At 44.4% G+C, this 15,785-nt stretch overlaps 1 protein-coding gene across 1 annotated transcript in view; it reads left to right on the forward strand.

Moving 5' to 3' along the window:
• The first annotated feature begins 12,319 nt into the window (after positions 1-12,319).
• WWC1 (WW and C2 domain containing 1) overlaps positions 12,320-15,785 on the forward strand; it is an 80,736-nt gene continuing 77,270 nt past the window's right edge. Inside the window, exon 1 of the mRNA XM_081845918.1 lies at positions 12,320-12,566. Coding sequence (XP_081702044.1) covers positions 12,448-12,566 — 119 coding nt within the window. The 5' untranslated portion in view covers positions 12,320-12,447. The remainder of the gene's footprint in view (positions 12,567-15,785) is intronic.

Below are 15,785 nucleotides of genomic sequence, written 5' to 3' on the forward strand. Positions count from 1 at the left end.
TCAGACACAGAGCTTTAAAGCGCAAACCTCTGCCTGCAAAGAGCAAGGCAAAAGGTAAGTGTGGATAAGCCCTAGTAAAGGTACAGGTAGTAGAGAAGTCCCACTGCATGCTTCCATGAAGACTGACATAAAAATTTACCTTGATGTAGGAAAACATGTCTGTAATATTTAATAATGCAACTAGGGAGTTTTGTTATTTAAAAGTTATAAAGAAAAGTCTTAAGATAAGCATTTTGCTCAGCCATGGGAAACGGACAGAACTAGATGTCGGCATGACTGGAGGGTCACTAAATGAAGCAACTAATATATTCCAGATGTCTTGTGAGAAGAAGCATGTATTTACAAATACAGAGCATATTTTCTTTAAGTCCCAACAATGAGCATTTCCTCCTTTTTGTAAAAGTACTTTGCTTCATGGCATTTAGTAGACTTCATGGAAACTCTGGATTTTGTACTGGCAAATGTGGAAAATGTTAACTCTATCTTCTGTAAACCTCGGATTTAGTGTAATCATTCCACAGGGCAAATAACTATTTTTATGATGCTACCTTTCTCAGCCTATGTTGCTTCTGCCACAGTCAGAACAGTACAGTGGTACCTCGGGTTACAAACGCTTCAGGTTACAGACTCCGCTAACCCAGAAATAGTACCTCGGGTTAAGAACTTTGCTTCAGGATGAGAACAGAAATCGTGCTCCAGCAGCACGGCGGCAGTGGAAGGCCCCATTAGCTAAAGTGGTGCTTTAGGTTAAGAACAGTTTCAGGTTAAGAACGGACCTCCAGAACGAATTAAGTACTTAACCCGAGGTACCACTGTACAATGTTCTGCTATTTTGAGAACCTTGAAAGGCTTGAAGTGACTTGAGAACTTTGATCTTATTCTCATCAATTGAGCCATGGTTGATTTCATATTGGATCTTAACCTATCAACTAACTACAAATTAATGGTGTGAAAGAATTGGGGACATGCAAGATTTTAGTGTTTCCTGACTGAGTTATCAGGACACAAGAAGTTTGTTTATATTTCACATTTTTCTCAGTCTGGGACTCAAGGTGGCTTACACAGATAAAATAGAACAAGCTAAAAACAATGGGAAAAACAATCATTAAATTGCAATTAAACACTAACAGAATTTAAATAGTATTTTAAAATCCATTAAATGCAGGCAGTAACATTAAAATTATTACAGCACCAGCCCTTTCCTCAAAAACAGTCCATTCCAAAAGATCTGTTGGAATAGAAAGTTTAGGAATAACTAAAAAGACCTGTTGGAATAGAAAGTTTCTTCACCCGCTGGCAGGAGAACAGTCTAACTTCTCTAGAAAAGTTCAAAGTCTGGGGCAGCCACTGAGAAGGCCCTTTCATACAACCCTACCATGCATGCCTGTGAGGATAGTTGGGCTGAGAGAAGGACTTCCCTTAAAGATCTTGGAGCGTGGGCTAGTTTGTATGAGGGAATACAATTTTCCAGATGGCCTAGATCTAAGTTGCATTGGGGCTTTATAGGTCACAACCAGCACTTTCACTTGTGTCCAGAAATAGGGTGGTAGCCGTGGAGCTGTTTGGAACAAGATTGTCGTATGCTTCCCATAACCAGACCCAGCAATAGTCTGGCTGCAGCTCTTTGAGACAGTTGAAGTTTCTGAACTCTTTTTGAAGGCAGCCCCACATTGAGTCTTCGGGGGAGTCCCACATCACTAAAGCTGAAAATGTGTATTGCCTGCACAATAGTATATAACATAGTCCATCTGCAGCACTTGGCAGCTGCAGGAGAAACTTTTTGGACACAGTGAATTGTGCTGCCACTTCCCAAACTCGGAACAGACCAGTATGTATTCAAAAAAGGCAAGTGGGACAGCTGACTCCCTGGATGAACCATAATCCCCATATTCTAACTTTTGTAGAACCTGAGATATGACACTATTGATTCTGACCCCTTTCCACCAGATGAGGGAGAGCTCTTTTCCCTGCCCCATCCCAAACTTTCTGTCTCTCATCCACCTTTACAGTACTTGCCATGCAGGGAATTACTCCAACTGAAAAACTACTGCTCAGCCAGGGAATTCTGTTCAACCCTCCCCTCCTTCTTCTTCATCGTCTCTCAACCAGCAGGTTGGTATGAAGCAAGTGCCTTGGACACCCTTCTGAATTCCAGCTGATTATTATTGGCCACAAAACAATACATGTTACAATCATATTCCACTACTATTAGACAAAAGCATACAGTAGTTTTTCACCTTGATCTAAAAGTTGCCCAAAACATGCACTGAAAACAGATAAACGTTTCTGGAAAAACCACCCCAGCAAGGTCTTGTAGGAAGGTGAATTCATGAAGTCACTCATCAAATGTTTAACTAATTCAAAACAAGCCATTTTTTTATCCCCTCTCTCCAAATTTGGCACAGTTCACCCTCAGAATTTATTCTTCTATGCAGACTTGTTACATATTAGGCAGACGAACTATTTCCTCACTTTAATCCATAGAACCTACTGCCCCTACCATTTCTCATTATAATGGCAGAATGTTATTCAGCCAGTTCACCCTTAACATAGGGCAGGGGTCCCCAAACTAAGGCCTGCGGGCCGGATAAGGCCCGAGGGATTCGTTAATCCTTCCCGCTGTGACCCCCCCCCCACCTGCTGCTGCTGCTGCCCGCTACTACCGACGCTGCGCTGCACAGCTGCCCACTTCCAGGTTGGAGGAACACCGGAAATAGCTTGTGTGCATGCGCAAGCATTATTTGCGTATGCTCAAGCATTATTTCTGGTGCACATCCGGGTCGGAGGAGGCCCATGCACATGCGCACAAGCTATTTCCGGTGCTCCGACCTGGAAGTGCACCGGAAATAGTGTGTGTGCAAGCGTATGGGCACGCGCTCTCCCGCCCTCTGGCCCACCGCACAATCGGCGCTGGAGACACCGGCCCGAGGCGCAGTAAATTTGCTGACCCCTGACATAGGGTCACAACTGTAGTCCTATAACTAGTAGGGCTCAGGAATGCAAGTACCTTGGAGCATCCTTCATTTGTTCACATTATTTGTGTTTGCCCAGCAGTTGCCACACTAGCATATCTCTGCAAGGGACCAAGCCCAAACTGGGGAAGATCTTGCACAGGAAGAAGAAAACAACATTGCTTTCACCTACACGCCTAGTTTAAAACATTGCCACATGTCTGCTAAGCAACACTGGTTGCTATGAACCATCCGCTCAGAGCTCCATTTCTAGCATTGCTCACAGTGTCCTGCCGCAACTGGTTTTGTCAACAAATGAATGAGTTATTTGAAGTATGTTTGTTTATGCTTTTTAATATCCACAGTTCTGATTTATGTAGCTTATGTTTCCCCATATAACCAAAAGACTGGCATGCATACAGTAGTTTCCATTATATGCAAGCACATAGACTGCAATCCTGAGTCCGCTTACATTTGGATTAAATCTCATTGAATTAAATGGGGTTTACTTCTGAGTAGGCTCATATATTTCCAAAAGTATATGTTGCGCAATTAACTTTCAGTAAGGAACCATGAACTGATTGTAACTGTTTGCTTGTTATTCCTTTATTAATAATTGACAAATATTTTGTGTGCACAAGAGATTTTATGAAAGGCTGTGAAATGTATCATTAAGAAAACACACACCTAGATTTAAAAGCAAGCATATGAACCCAAAGAGAGTGTTGGGGGTTTGTGTGTGGGTGTAAAAGAAGTAGTGAAGTCCCCTGCACCCAACAGTTATTTAAAAAGTGTCCTAGCAATCAAGAAATATACTTCTGACTGGCCAAGTTTCCTTATTAACTTCTGAGCAAATACAATGAACCAGCAGGCAATACAAATAAAGCCAAATCAAAGGATATTCCAGCAGTATCTGTGCCCATAGTGCTGACCCACCAAGCTTTCTTAAAAAAAAAAAAACTAATTTAAATATGATTCTCACCAACTGAGCCCTGGTATGACAGGCTAGAGCACAATAATGAACCACCAAGCAGGCAATGCAGCATCTGGCCCAGCAACACAAATAAATAGCTCTCAGCTGAAAATGTATTTACTCCTTCTTTGCATTCCCCCATTCCTGAGTGGCATAGAATGTAAGGAGATTTTACAGAACAAATTCCAGAGAAGTAGCCACATTAAGCTGCTTCAGTGTAAAGGAGGGGGAGGCAGGAGGAGAGAGAGGGGTGAAGTATTGTGGTGGCTTAAAGACAGAAATGTCCTGTGGCAGAAATATTATGCCACAATAAGGCAATTAAACATTAGCCTTGAAGGTGCCACAAAACTTAGTGCAACCCTCTCAATATGTAGTTGGACTTATGTCCTCCTGTATCCAGTGGGGTTTACTCCCTAGTTAGTATCTCTAGGATTGCAGCCTGAGTTGTTTTCACAGGACAAGTTTTATTTGGGAGGCGATATGTACCAAAGACAAAACACATTCATCTATCTATCTTCAAGAGTACAAAAGGCATTATGTGGCACAGAAGCAAGTTCAGTTGTACGTCAGAAGTCGAACAGAATCCGTTCCCGAAGTCTGTTCGACTTCCAAAACGTTCGATAACCAAGGCGCAGCTTCCAATTGGCTGCAGGAGCTTCCTGCATGCAATTGGAAGCTGCGGAAGCTGCATTGGACATTCGGCTTCCAAAGAACGTTCACAAACCGGGACACTCACTTCCAGGTTTGCGGCGTTTGGGAGCGAAAATGTTTTCTGTTCCAGGAAAAGCTTTACCTGTTGACACAATGAATAGCTGGGACAGTTGTTTTCCTGATCAATTGACCACACTATCCTACATTCAGTGTCCTCCGTATCCAAAGCAAATGGCCTCATGTTGCTGCCACCATGCACTTGAAACCTGTACTCCGTAAAAATGTTTCACTTTTGGATCAATATGTCAGAGGATTGACCTACTTGGTAATGCTCTCTTGCTCTCTCTATGCCTGGTGGGGGGAAGCTTTTTAAAAAACTGAGGCAGCAAGGAAAAAGGATAAAGCAGATAACTTTATTCTCAAATATGAATTTTATCTCTTTCCATATTACACCACCAACACCCATTACTGATAGACTGCAAAACAGAAAGTAAGCCCACTAAACCATTCATACATGCAATGTGTGCCTGAATAGGATATCAGTGCCTGGGAAGCCTTAAGGTCCTCACTTTGCAAGCCCCCCTCCCTATTTCCCCTAATGAAATGATTATAAGTGAGAGCTTGGGACCAACACAAGATACTTGAGTCCATTGTCTTTTTTATCCACATTGCTGACAGAGTCTTACATCAACGGTAGAAACAACTGATTGCCCTTCTAGCATCTGCAGGTTTTAGTGGTAAGGAATTAAGTATTTCTCTTGCTACAGACCTAATTGTAGAGTGATTGGAATTTCTACTGCAGGTGTACAAAGTACTAATGATTACAAAGGTGATGCAGAACAAACAGGCTGCTGAGTTACTTAACAATCACCAGCCAAGCCCTGTCACTTAAATTCCACATGACTCATGCCTCCAGAGCAGGTGCATGCCTGACACACATTCCATAGGAAGAGTGTGCTTCACTGAGTGATGTTTGCTCTGTACTTAACAGGTTATGACATCCCAAGGCCTACTCCTTTCTAGTAAAGGTGGAGGTGTATTTTTTGTTGTTGTTTTTTTGTTCTTTAAAAAGCTTTTGACCATGTTGCCACTGGGCTTCATAGCACCTCTGTTCTCCCCCCCTCCCCCAATTTCTTTTTATTGCAGCAGCACTGAGCACAGAACTGCACATTATGGGAGAAATATTGCACCCGTCCAAAACAGTAGCCTGCATCTCCTCTGCTTTTCTCTCCAAGTAAAATGTAATAAGAGGGGATGTCTGACATGAAGTCATCACAACCCAAAGTTTTCCACTTCAAGCAGTGAAAGTGGATTTGAGGACCACAACAATGAACACACAGATCTGAAAACTAATATTGGGCTTAATATCACATATAACCTACTTGTTCCAGGCCAACAATGAGAAAACACACACACACACACACACACACACACACTTAGATTCACAAAATGGCCAAACTTAGATTCACAAAATGTTTAGGAGTATGTGTACCCCTGCATCCCCCCAGAAAAAGCTCTCTCTCTCTCTCTCTCTCTCTCTCTCTCTCTCACACACACACACACACACACACACTGCTATGATTACTGGGATTCCCCTAGATTATGTGTTAGGCAAGTAGAAGTGATACACTGTGTCATGAAACCAATCTTTTAAGCATAGGTTTCTTTAGCATATCCTGTTTCTCTGTTTAGTAAACAAAACTCAAGTCCATGGATTGACAGTGAGGTTATCTCTGGGCCAGGACAACCAACTTCAGGGGAATAACCCTTGGCAGAATGCTCCCTCCATTTCCCATCCTTCAGGGTAGGCAGAATGAAGTGATGCTATATCTTTCTAAACATCCATCCATCAACTTCTACTGCAATCACATTCCACAGCAGGAGGGCATACAAGATGTTGCTGGGGGGCGGGGAGTAATATATCCAATACTTCCTGCTTGTGACAAAAATAGGGGATGCAGAGTTTCTCTTTAAACTTCCTGTCTACTCCCAGCCTGTTTATTAGTTTCCCAAAGGACCAAACTTACTTTAAAAGTTCAGTACATTGTAACCATGCTGGACATTCATCAGGTCTCCAGAGGCACTTTACTAAAATCCTTCATTATTATCTGGGACGCAAGCCTGGTAATAAGACTCAGTAGCAACCTGGGAAGGCAGAAGGGAATTTCACAAGGCACAGTATGAAGTTGAAGAGCAAGAGTTTATTTACAGATATTAGAATTTGCACAGTGTTTAAAACAATGCTTATAAAAAGCAGCCAAACACTTAAAAAGTAGAAAATACTGGATTGCTGGTTTAGAAGTTATGGCCAGCAAGGTTCTCCAATAACTTACGTAGTGATCCACAAGTACTTTTTCAAAACAGAGACTGATATATGTTGTTTGTTGAAAAAAAGGAGAAGCAGGAACTGTGTTCCATGCCTGGTCATGCAGGGCTACAATTTCTCCAAAAGAGAATCTAATGCATACACCTGGATTTGCTATGAGAGTTGAGAATTTACCAAATCAGGATTAACAGAAAAGGGGAAGGATTTAAAGACTAGCCAGTCAGAATATGAATTGTCATGGTTACTGCATGCATTTGCAGGTAGGGATAGAATTTATACCAACAGATTTTTAAATGTTGAGAGATTAAAGATTGTAAGAACCCCCTACACCCCCACAGAGTAGTCTGCCAGGAAGGATTGCTTCTGATGCACTCAGGAGACACGCAGCGTTGAGATAACTTCACATCAGAGCAAGATCAAATAAGTGGGGATGAGATTTGAGGCTTCATAGATACAGAACCAGGATGGAAGAAAGGACTCTAGTCTTGGGCACATGTAACAAACTCTTCTCATACAAATGATCACTCATTCCGCACATACTATTACTTACTGTTAGATTCTTATCCGGCTGCTTCATGGTGCATTAGTTTGCTCTGCAATGGCCTGTCTGCTAATATATTGTTGCACGCCACACCAATCTCCAGATTCCAGGAGTTCCAGGAGCTTACCCAGAGTTCGTGCTTCTTTTTAGAAATGAGTGGAGACTGTGGTATGTCTTTATGATACATGGTTTAGTTACACATACATATATACAATCTGAGCCTACAATAGAGGGGTTCACAACATGAACACCCTAAATGGCCTTGTTTCTCCCATAGCCACAGCCTTGGATTCAAACAGAAATCAGCCATGGCTCTCTCTGTCTTTCCAGCCTGCAACGTTTCCCTCTAGGTCACATCACAGCAAACCCTAAATTTCCCTACAATCCAGGCTTTATTTGTTCTCACTATCTGGGTGTTGAGGGAGGGCGCCCAGCCATTTGCATCTCCCACAAAGCCTCTTCCTTTGTTCTCCTTACACCTCACCAGGATGCTAGCCTGGCCTGATTAGCTGTTAACACTTGCTGGACCTAGGGATTAGGCATCCGACACCCACAAACTCATAACAATATTATCATACAGTATTTCATCATTCAAAATGAACCTCATCCACTTTCAGCATGTAAGATGGCCAGCCATGCCCTATGTAAAGGTAAAGGTACCCCTGACTGTTAGGTCCAGTAGTGGATGACTCTGGGGTTGCGGTGCTCATCTCACTTTACTGGCCGAGGGAGCCAGCGTTTGTCCGCAGACAGCTTCCGGGTCATGTGGCCAGCATGACTAAGCTGCTTCTGGCGAACCAGAGTAGCACCACCCAAAAAAAGTACCCCAAAGCAAAACAGCAACCAATTAGGGAGAGGTACCACAAAACAGGAATAGCTGAGGAGTCTACAGAGGGAGAATCTCCCTTCATTCTGTACAACAAAGAGAACAGCAAACAAAGTACTGGTATTAGGTATTCTTATCTGCATGGCTTTTCAAGCATTAAGGAGACAAAAGCATTACACAGAGCTCATACTCACCTAAATCTGGCAGGCCTTGTAAGGGTAGCTAGCAGGGAGGTGCCCCTGTGTTAAAAACAACCACAACTCTAGATTAAAACTTATTGAGATTGTTTAGATTATGCTATGTTGGCCCTTGAAGATTCGGTATTAAATAAATAGATGTTTTGTTTTCAAATCACATAACATTATGGCTTGACGTAAGCAGAGCGTGCCTTTTCCTGTCCACTGCTGAAGGAAGATCCTTTTGTTCCATTCTGCCACAGCACCTCAGTGGGGTGAGGTGTGTGTTTCCCTGGGAGTGTTTTAAAGACAAAGAATTTGGGAAGAAACAAAACATACTGGCCTAGGGAAGAGCAGCAATAATATCTTTATCAATTGGTGGAAAATACAGAAATCAGAAATAACAATTACAATTAAGTTATTGTAGGAAAACATAGAAATCAAGAAATGACAACTACAGTTAATTGAGTCTAGGTTGTCCGTTGTATACCTAGGTTGATATTTGCATTCATAGCACGCTAAACTACTTAGCATTACACACAGTGGCAGGTTGCTAGGAATTCACAGCAAGTTCCCTGTTCTGTATAGTAAACAACACTCCCTTTTACATAGGTAAAAACTATTATACCACTGAATCATCCACCCTCTGCCTTATTTGTACATGAGCCAATAGTCACCCATTACTTCATAAATCAAACATATTTTGAAAATGTCAAATTCTTTTGTTGTGACTGTCAGTGATAAGATGAACAATTAAGACTGTGCCTCTGTGTAGTGACATGACAGGTCTTACATCTGGGTAAACATGCATAGGATTCTATCCCTGTAAAACACAACTAGTAATTCTATCAGATACACTTAAATTGGAGGTTTTCAACCTTTTTGAGTCCACGGCTCCCATGAGCAACTACATTCTTTCTGCGGCACCCCTGTGGGGCTCAGGAGCCCTGTTATGTCACCCCTTGCCTGCAGAGCTGGCAGGCTCTCACTCTTTTTTGAACACCCTTCCTTGTGGAGTGTTCCCTCAGCCTTGGGAGTCCTCTGGGTAGCCGCCGCCGCCCCTGGTTTCTGGGCTGCCCTGTAGAAAGGTGCCTCTTCACACTACCCCAGGTGCCTGGGACTCATAGCTGTCAACATTCTCCTTTTTTTAAAGGGAAATTTCCTTATTCCGAATAGGTTCTCCCTTAAAAAAAGGGAAAAGTTGACAGCTATGCTGGGACTTGTCTGTCCAATCCCAACAGCAAGGGCTGGCTGGCTGGGCTTCCTTGCCGCTTGCTTGCTTACTCCAAGGCAGCCTCAGCATCTGGCAGCCAGCACCCCCTGGCCGGCACCATTCACCTCTGGAGCTTGTAGCCAGGGCTGCTGCAACGAACAGCCGCAAAAGCCTTTGAGAGGCAGAGACACAAGAGGTGGAGGCCACTGTTGCCCACAGCACCCCTGACCATCATTCAAGGCACCTTGGTACCACGGCACACTGGTTGGAAACCACTGACTTAAATGGATGGGCCTTATCAGAATTTTAAAACATGGGGGTGGGGGAAGCAATAAATTAAAATGTTGTCTTGAATATTAAAAAAGCCCAAAAGAACTACAAGGTCAGAGTGGAGGAATCAATTTTTATTATCAGAGTTGAAAAATACATTTATTATAAAAAATAATGGTGTTGGCAAATGGCAACAGGGACCTTAACAGCTGTTCTAAATCAGATTGTTCAGCTTTATTATGAGACAAGAACTGCAGTGACAAGGTGAAGGGCAACCATTCTACATCCTAACAAAATACGTGGTCATTATTGGTGCTCTTCCTCCATATGCAGAGGCGCTTTCTTCTGATGCATCCTTGTGATTGGTGGAGGAGTCATGCACTTGCCATGGCATCAGTGGTCGGCATAATGGCTTACACTACCTACCTATGTTTTATCTTAAAGTTTGCTGCATTTGTGTGACACCGTCAGCTGAGCATAGGTAATGCAAATGCTATCCTTGAGTGTGTTCAGTTTTTCCACTTCATTTGCAGTTTCCCATGAAATGGGCAGCTTAAAAAATGTTTGTTCAGCCTGAAGATCTGTGAAATTGAAAGGACTTATAAACAGTGTTAAGTTATAAATCAGTGTCATTTTTCAGGATATACAGAATCTCTCCCCCCCCCCCCATCCTTTGGCACATGCTTGTGGTGATACACAAGGCTGGCGCTCCTGTGCGTGGGTGGGTGTGTTCAGCTGTACATCTGGAAATGTGGGGGTGCTCGCTGGGAAAATTTCCATGTAGTGTCTTCAAGACTAACAGTTTTGATCACATGGATATTTTTGATGAAATAAGTTTATTTCCCAGGTATGTCTGCAGAAAGGTATATGGAAAATTCCCCGGAGGATAGCTGCAGCGAAAACCAAGTTCTGTGGCACCTTGAAAGAAAGTTACCAACTTTTTAAGGCGTAGGGGGAAGCTGCAGTCCTTTGCTGAAGTGGAGAGTCGCACCCCAAAGCTCAAGGTAATAATAATAATAATAATAATAATAATAATAATAATAATAATAATAATAATAATAATAATAAAGCTGCCACAAGGCTCTTCGATGCAGCACCTCCTTCCCCTCTTCGGCGGACAGCAGGGGCCGTCCGTCCCGACGTCTCTCGAGTGTGTCTTCCCTTTTCCCCGTTGCCTTGGCGCCGCCTGCTTCCTCGACGACAACCTGTCTCGGAGCCAACGAGGCAGCCACGTTAAGGACTCCTCAGGTCTCCTTCTCAGTTCAGAGACTTCGCATAGAGGGAGATGCTGGGGGGGGGGGACCGCCTCCCCCCTCCTCAGTGACCCCCAAGCAGCCTGGGAACTCCCCGCCCGCTCTCCGCAGATACAACAAAATAAAAAGATTCCTTCCAGTAGCACCTTAAAGACCAACTAAGTTAGTTCTAGGTATGAGCTTTCGTGTGCATGCACACTTCTTCAGATACCTTCAGATACCTGAAGAAGTGTGCATGCACACGAAAGCTCATACCTAGAACTAACTTAGTTGGTCTTTAAGGTGCTACTGGAAGGAATCTTTTTATTTTGTTTTGACTATGGCAGACCAACACGGCTACCTAGCTGTATCCGCAGATACAGGCAGTGGGGAAGCGCGTCCTCTCCAGTTGCCTGCGGGCAACTTTCCCATTAGCCGCAGAGAGGGAGGGCTGCGTGCGAATCCCCCCCCCCCCCGCGCGCGCGCGCATCCCGTTCCTTCCAGGTTCGGCCTCTCCCAACCTGGCCAGAGGCTGGGGAGTATCTAAGGCTGCCCGTGGATTATCAGCTCCCCGCTCCAGGCAGGAGCAGTAGGAGGCGGCGGCGGCGGCGGCGCTTGTCTCCAGAGGGCTGGCCGTCTTTGCGCTAATAGCCGCCTCCGACACATTCCCTTCTGCGTGCGAGTGCGCGCGCGCGCCATGTAAGGTTGAGGCGGCTCTACTACCTGCATTACAGTAGCACCGGCGTGAGAAGGGGCGGAGGAGGAGGAGGGGACCGAAGGAACCTGGGAGGCAGGCTCAGCATTGTGCGCGTCTCTCGCCGGAGCCATTCGACGGAGAGGGAGCTCGGCTGGCGGCACAAGAGAAAGCTGGCGGAGAGCGTGGTGGGCTTGGCCCCGTCGAAGGACTAGCGCCGGCCTTGCAGCTCGCGGGCTCCAGGGAACTTGCCGGCGAAGGGGAAAGAGGGGAGCCGGGTCTGCTCCTGGTGGGGACGGGCAGAGCCAGGCTCGACGGGGCTCTCCGGCTCGCTTGCAACACCTGGAGGACTCCAACTCGCCCCCGCCCCCCCCCCGTCCCTAGCGCCGCCTGGCTGAGGATGCGAGGCTCCCGCCCCGCCGGCTGCCTCGCTCTCGCCCCGCGGCCCGCCGCGGCCCCTCGCCCCGGCCCGCCGTGCCAGCTGCTGGGCTGGGCGGGGGGTTGCTGAGCTCTTTGCATGGGGCCGCTGCCGGGCTCGCTCGCTCTGTCTGTCTGCTGCTGCTGGCGGCGGCGGCGAAGGAGGAGGAGGAGGAGATGCCCAGGCAGGAGCTGCCTTTGCCCGAGGGCTGGGAGGAAGCTCGCGACTACGACGGCAAAGTCTACTACATCGACCACGCCACCAAGACCACCAGCTGGGTGGACCCGCGGGACAGGTGAGGCAGGACGAGAGAGAGAGAGAGAGAGAGAGAGAGAGAGAGAGAGAGAGACGGCTGGGAGGAGCTTGGCTTGCCAGGCGAGGGCAGCAGGTGCCTGAACTCTCCCGGGCCAGGAGGGGAGCGACTTGGGGGCGAAGCGTGCGCTTCCACACGCCTCCATCTCGCCCCTCCTCCAGCTCCGCGCGAAGCTAGTCAGCGGGAGGGGTGACTTGAGAGCAAGAGGGACGCGAGGATTGGGGCTGGCCGGGGGGAAGGTGGGCTCGACTGTTTTCAATGCTTGGTCTCCGCTCTGGAAGATGCGAAGTTGTAGTACAGTTCAGAAAGGGGTTTCTGAGCATGTGCAAAGCGCCTTTCTCTCGGCCCTTCAATTACTCTAGATTTGAGGCGCGCGAACACAGACAGTGGGAAGCCTTATCCCCTGGCACCTGTGTAGTTGTAAATGGCTGGAAGACACCATGGGAAGGAGACCTACTCTAGAAGCTGCCTGCCTTGTTCAAATCAACTTGCCATATGGGACAAACCACTCACATGTAGCATTTAGTACTCATAAACTTTCAGAGGCCTGGGAGGGTACACTGCTGGTAACCTCAAGCTAATTGTAAGTATTTACTACATTTTTTTAGACCTCTGCACACACTTTTCTGGTAGTGTGCATTATTTTCTTTATCCCACCCACATTTTATTCCCCAACCACCCTGTGAGGTAGATTAGGTTCACAGTGTGCGCTCCCAAACCACCTGGTGAGTTTCATTCCTGAGCTTTGTAGTGAACAAAGTTGTCCCAGAACCTGTCATTCTAGGTGCTTCTCCATTTGGTAGATGCATGTATATGAGATAGGCATGTGTGAAATGTTTACATGGGTAAGCACTTTACTTGTGGCCTATATCAAGTTTGTCTCAGTCCTAAACTGAACTGCACAGGTGGAAAGGCTGCTACAGACATGTCACAGTTCTCTTTGCCTTTCCCATTTCACAACAGGAGCCTGACACCTTTCTATTTTAGCTTTAAGTTGTAAAAAGGCAAGGGGTGGGGAAGTTATGAGAATCAAGAAGAGTCTTGTCCTCTAATTCCAGAAATATGGCGTAGCCAGTGCTGTGGTTACCTGGTGCCCAGGGAAATCTGCTTGGGAAATCCACTCCCAAATCACATCAGGGACGCTTCATTCTATATTATTACAGCACAAGTTCTAAAGCTCAGCTTCGGCATGAAACTTTGAAATTCAGCATACCAGTCCCTATCCCAAGGGCTCCATTTTGCTGTCCTGCTGGTGGTTGTAGCGACTGCTTGCTAATAGTTACCCTTACCTTTTTGCATTTTGTACAGTGAATCCTGACATTTGAATGGGTTCCCAGATATTTATGTAAATTGAATGTTACCTGGAATGATGCTAGTCAGGACTAGCTCCTTCCTCCATTTTTTAAGACTTGTCAGAACACAATTGCACCTGCTCAACTGAAGGTGTGTCTCAGGAAACTGGAGAAATCAAACAGGTGCATAGAACCTGTCAGACTCCTTGGTTGCTACATGCTAAGCCAATTTCGTTTATTTTTTTTTAGGAACATCTACATCAAAATTTGCCACCAGGAACACAATGATCTATTGCTTATAGGAGACTGTTGCCAAAAGCAATGATAATCTCTGTGCAACTACCTAAAATTACTTGGTTGTCTTGCAGATTGCATTATGTAGAAGTTTTGTGAGGTGTACATGTTGGTTCCTCACTTGCCCCACTTCTGAAACACTTTCTTCAGATGAAAACACTTTAGGACATCCCTGCCTATCTCTATTCTGAAGGCACCAACTGTCAAATCAGTATAAAATACCTAGGTATGATAGTCTTAAGCAGTGCTTTTTTTTCTAAAAAAATGTTTAGGGGTACTCTCATTTTCCTACTCATATTGAAATACTGCCCCTCAATGAGGCCAAACTTAGATTCACAAAATGTTTAGGGGTATGCATACCCCTGCCTCCCCCCAGAAAAAAGTACTGGTCTTAAGTATGTATTAAGGTTCTGTTTGAGATGAAAAGAAAATACTTTAACGTTTAGAATATGGCTGGAATACTGGAATTTGTTCCAGAGCAAGATGAATGGTAGGAAGTATAGAGCAAAAACTCTGTAAATTGACTGTTTTTGTGACCAGTATAAGATCCTATTCTATTTTGTGTTGGACCTCACTATATTGGGCTTTTACTTTTGCAGATGATAGTCTGGGCAGAGAGTTTGAGAGTGGAGAAGCTTTGTAGAATTTCTGTCATGAATACAGTATTCACACTGTTCTTTGGTCACATTCATGGCTGACAAACTTTTAAGTGTTTAGTATTTGGAGATTTATTAATTTTTTTCCTTTCCGGGGAGCTGTTTGGGTGTGAGTAAAAACAAGTATGTATTCTTGGAAATGTAATGCTGCTGTACACATTTGGGCAAAGCCCAAATATCACAAGTTGCCACTCCCAGATTGTAAGAACAGAATGCAGGTAATTTGGTTGCCTCATTGTTTTTAGTTGCAACAGCATAACGTCTTTGAAGGCGGAAAACCTGAAATTTGGCAAAGGTTCGCTTTGTGTTTTAATTAAAAGTGTTGGAAATTAAGATTTTAATAGCACTATAAAATATTCAAGTGCAGAACTAAAAATGTGTATTTCAATACCAGTTTAGTTCAGAAAACCTTCAAAAACCCTATTACACCAGTTTTGCTATCTTAGCAATCAACTGCATTTTGATTCTATATATGCAGACAAACGTTGATTTTGTTGAGATGTACAAAATATCATAGTGTTTGCTTCTAAAGTTAAGCAATTAGAACATTAATGTGGGTGCTGGATTTGGAGCAGCTGTGCAGGATGAACAGTCCAGAACATCTGGAGGGCTCCATGTTGGGGAAGAGTGATCTAAATAATTTTTATCTATTTATTGCTGAGTCACTTATTGCTTTATTTTTTTTCTCTTTCCAATTCTCTCTTTTGACCTCTTCTCTGTAAGTTTAAAAGTTCATGGTACTTCTGTGAAAGGTATACAGTTCATATGATACAGTGTAGTGTATATGAAATTTTAGATAACATTTAACTCCTTTTGCAAAAGATTGCTTCTATCCTCCTTCCAGCAAAGTTAGGCAAATATTTTAACCAGGCATATTTATTTATTTATTTATTTATTTATATTAAAAATATGCCTCAAAAAGAAAGGTTGATCCAAATATAGCTTTGTTTTTCCATTAA

Source organism: Podarcis erhardii, assembly GCF_964252035.2.
Source record: "Podarcis erhardii genome assembly, chromosome: 2".
NCBI lineage: Eukaryota > Metazoa > Chordata > Lepidosauria > Squamata > Lacertidae > Podarcis > Podarcis erhardii.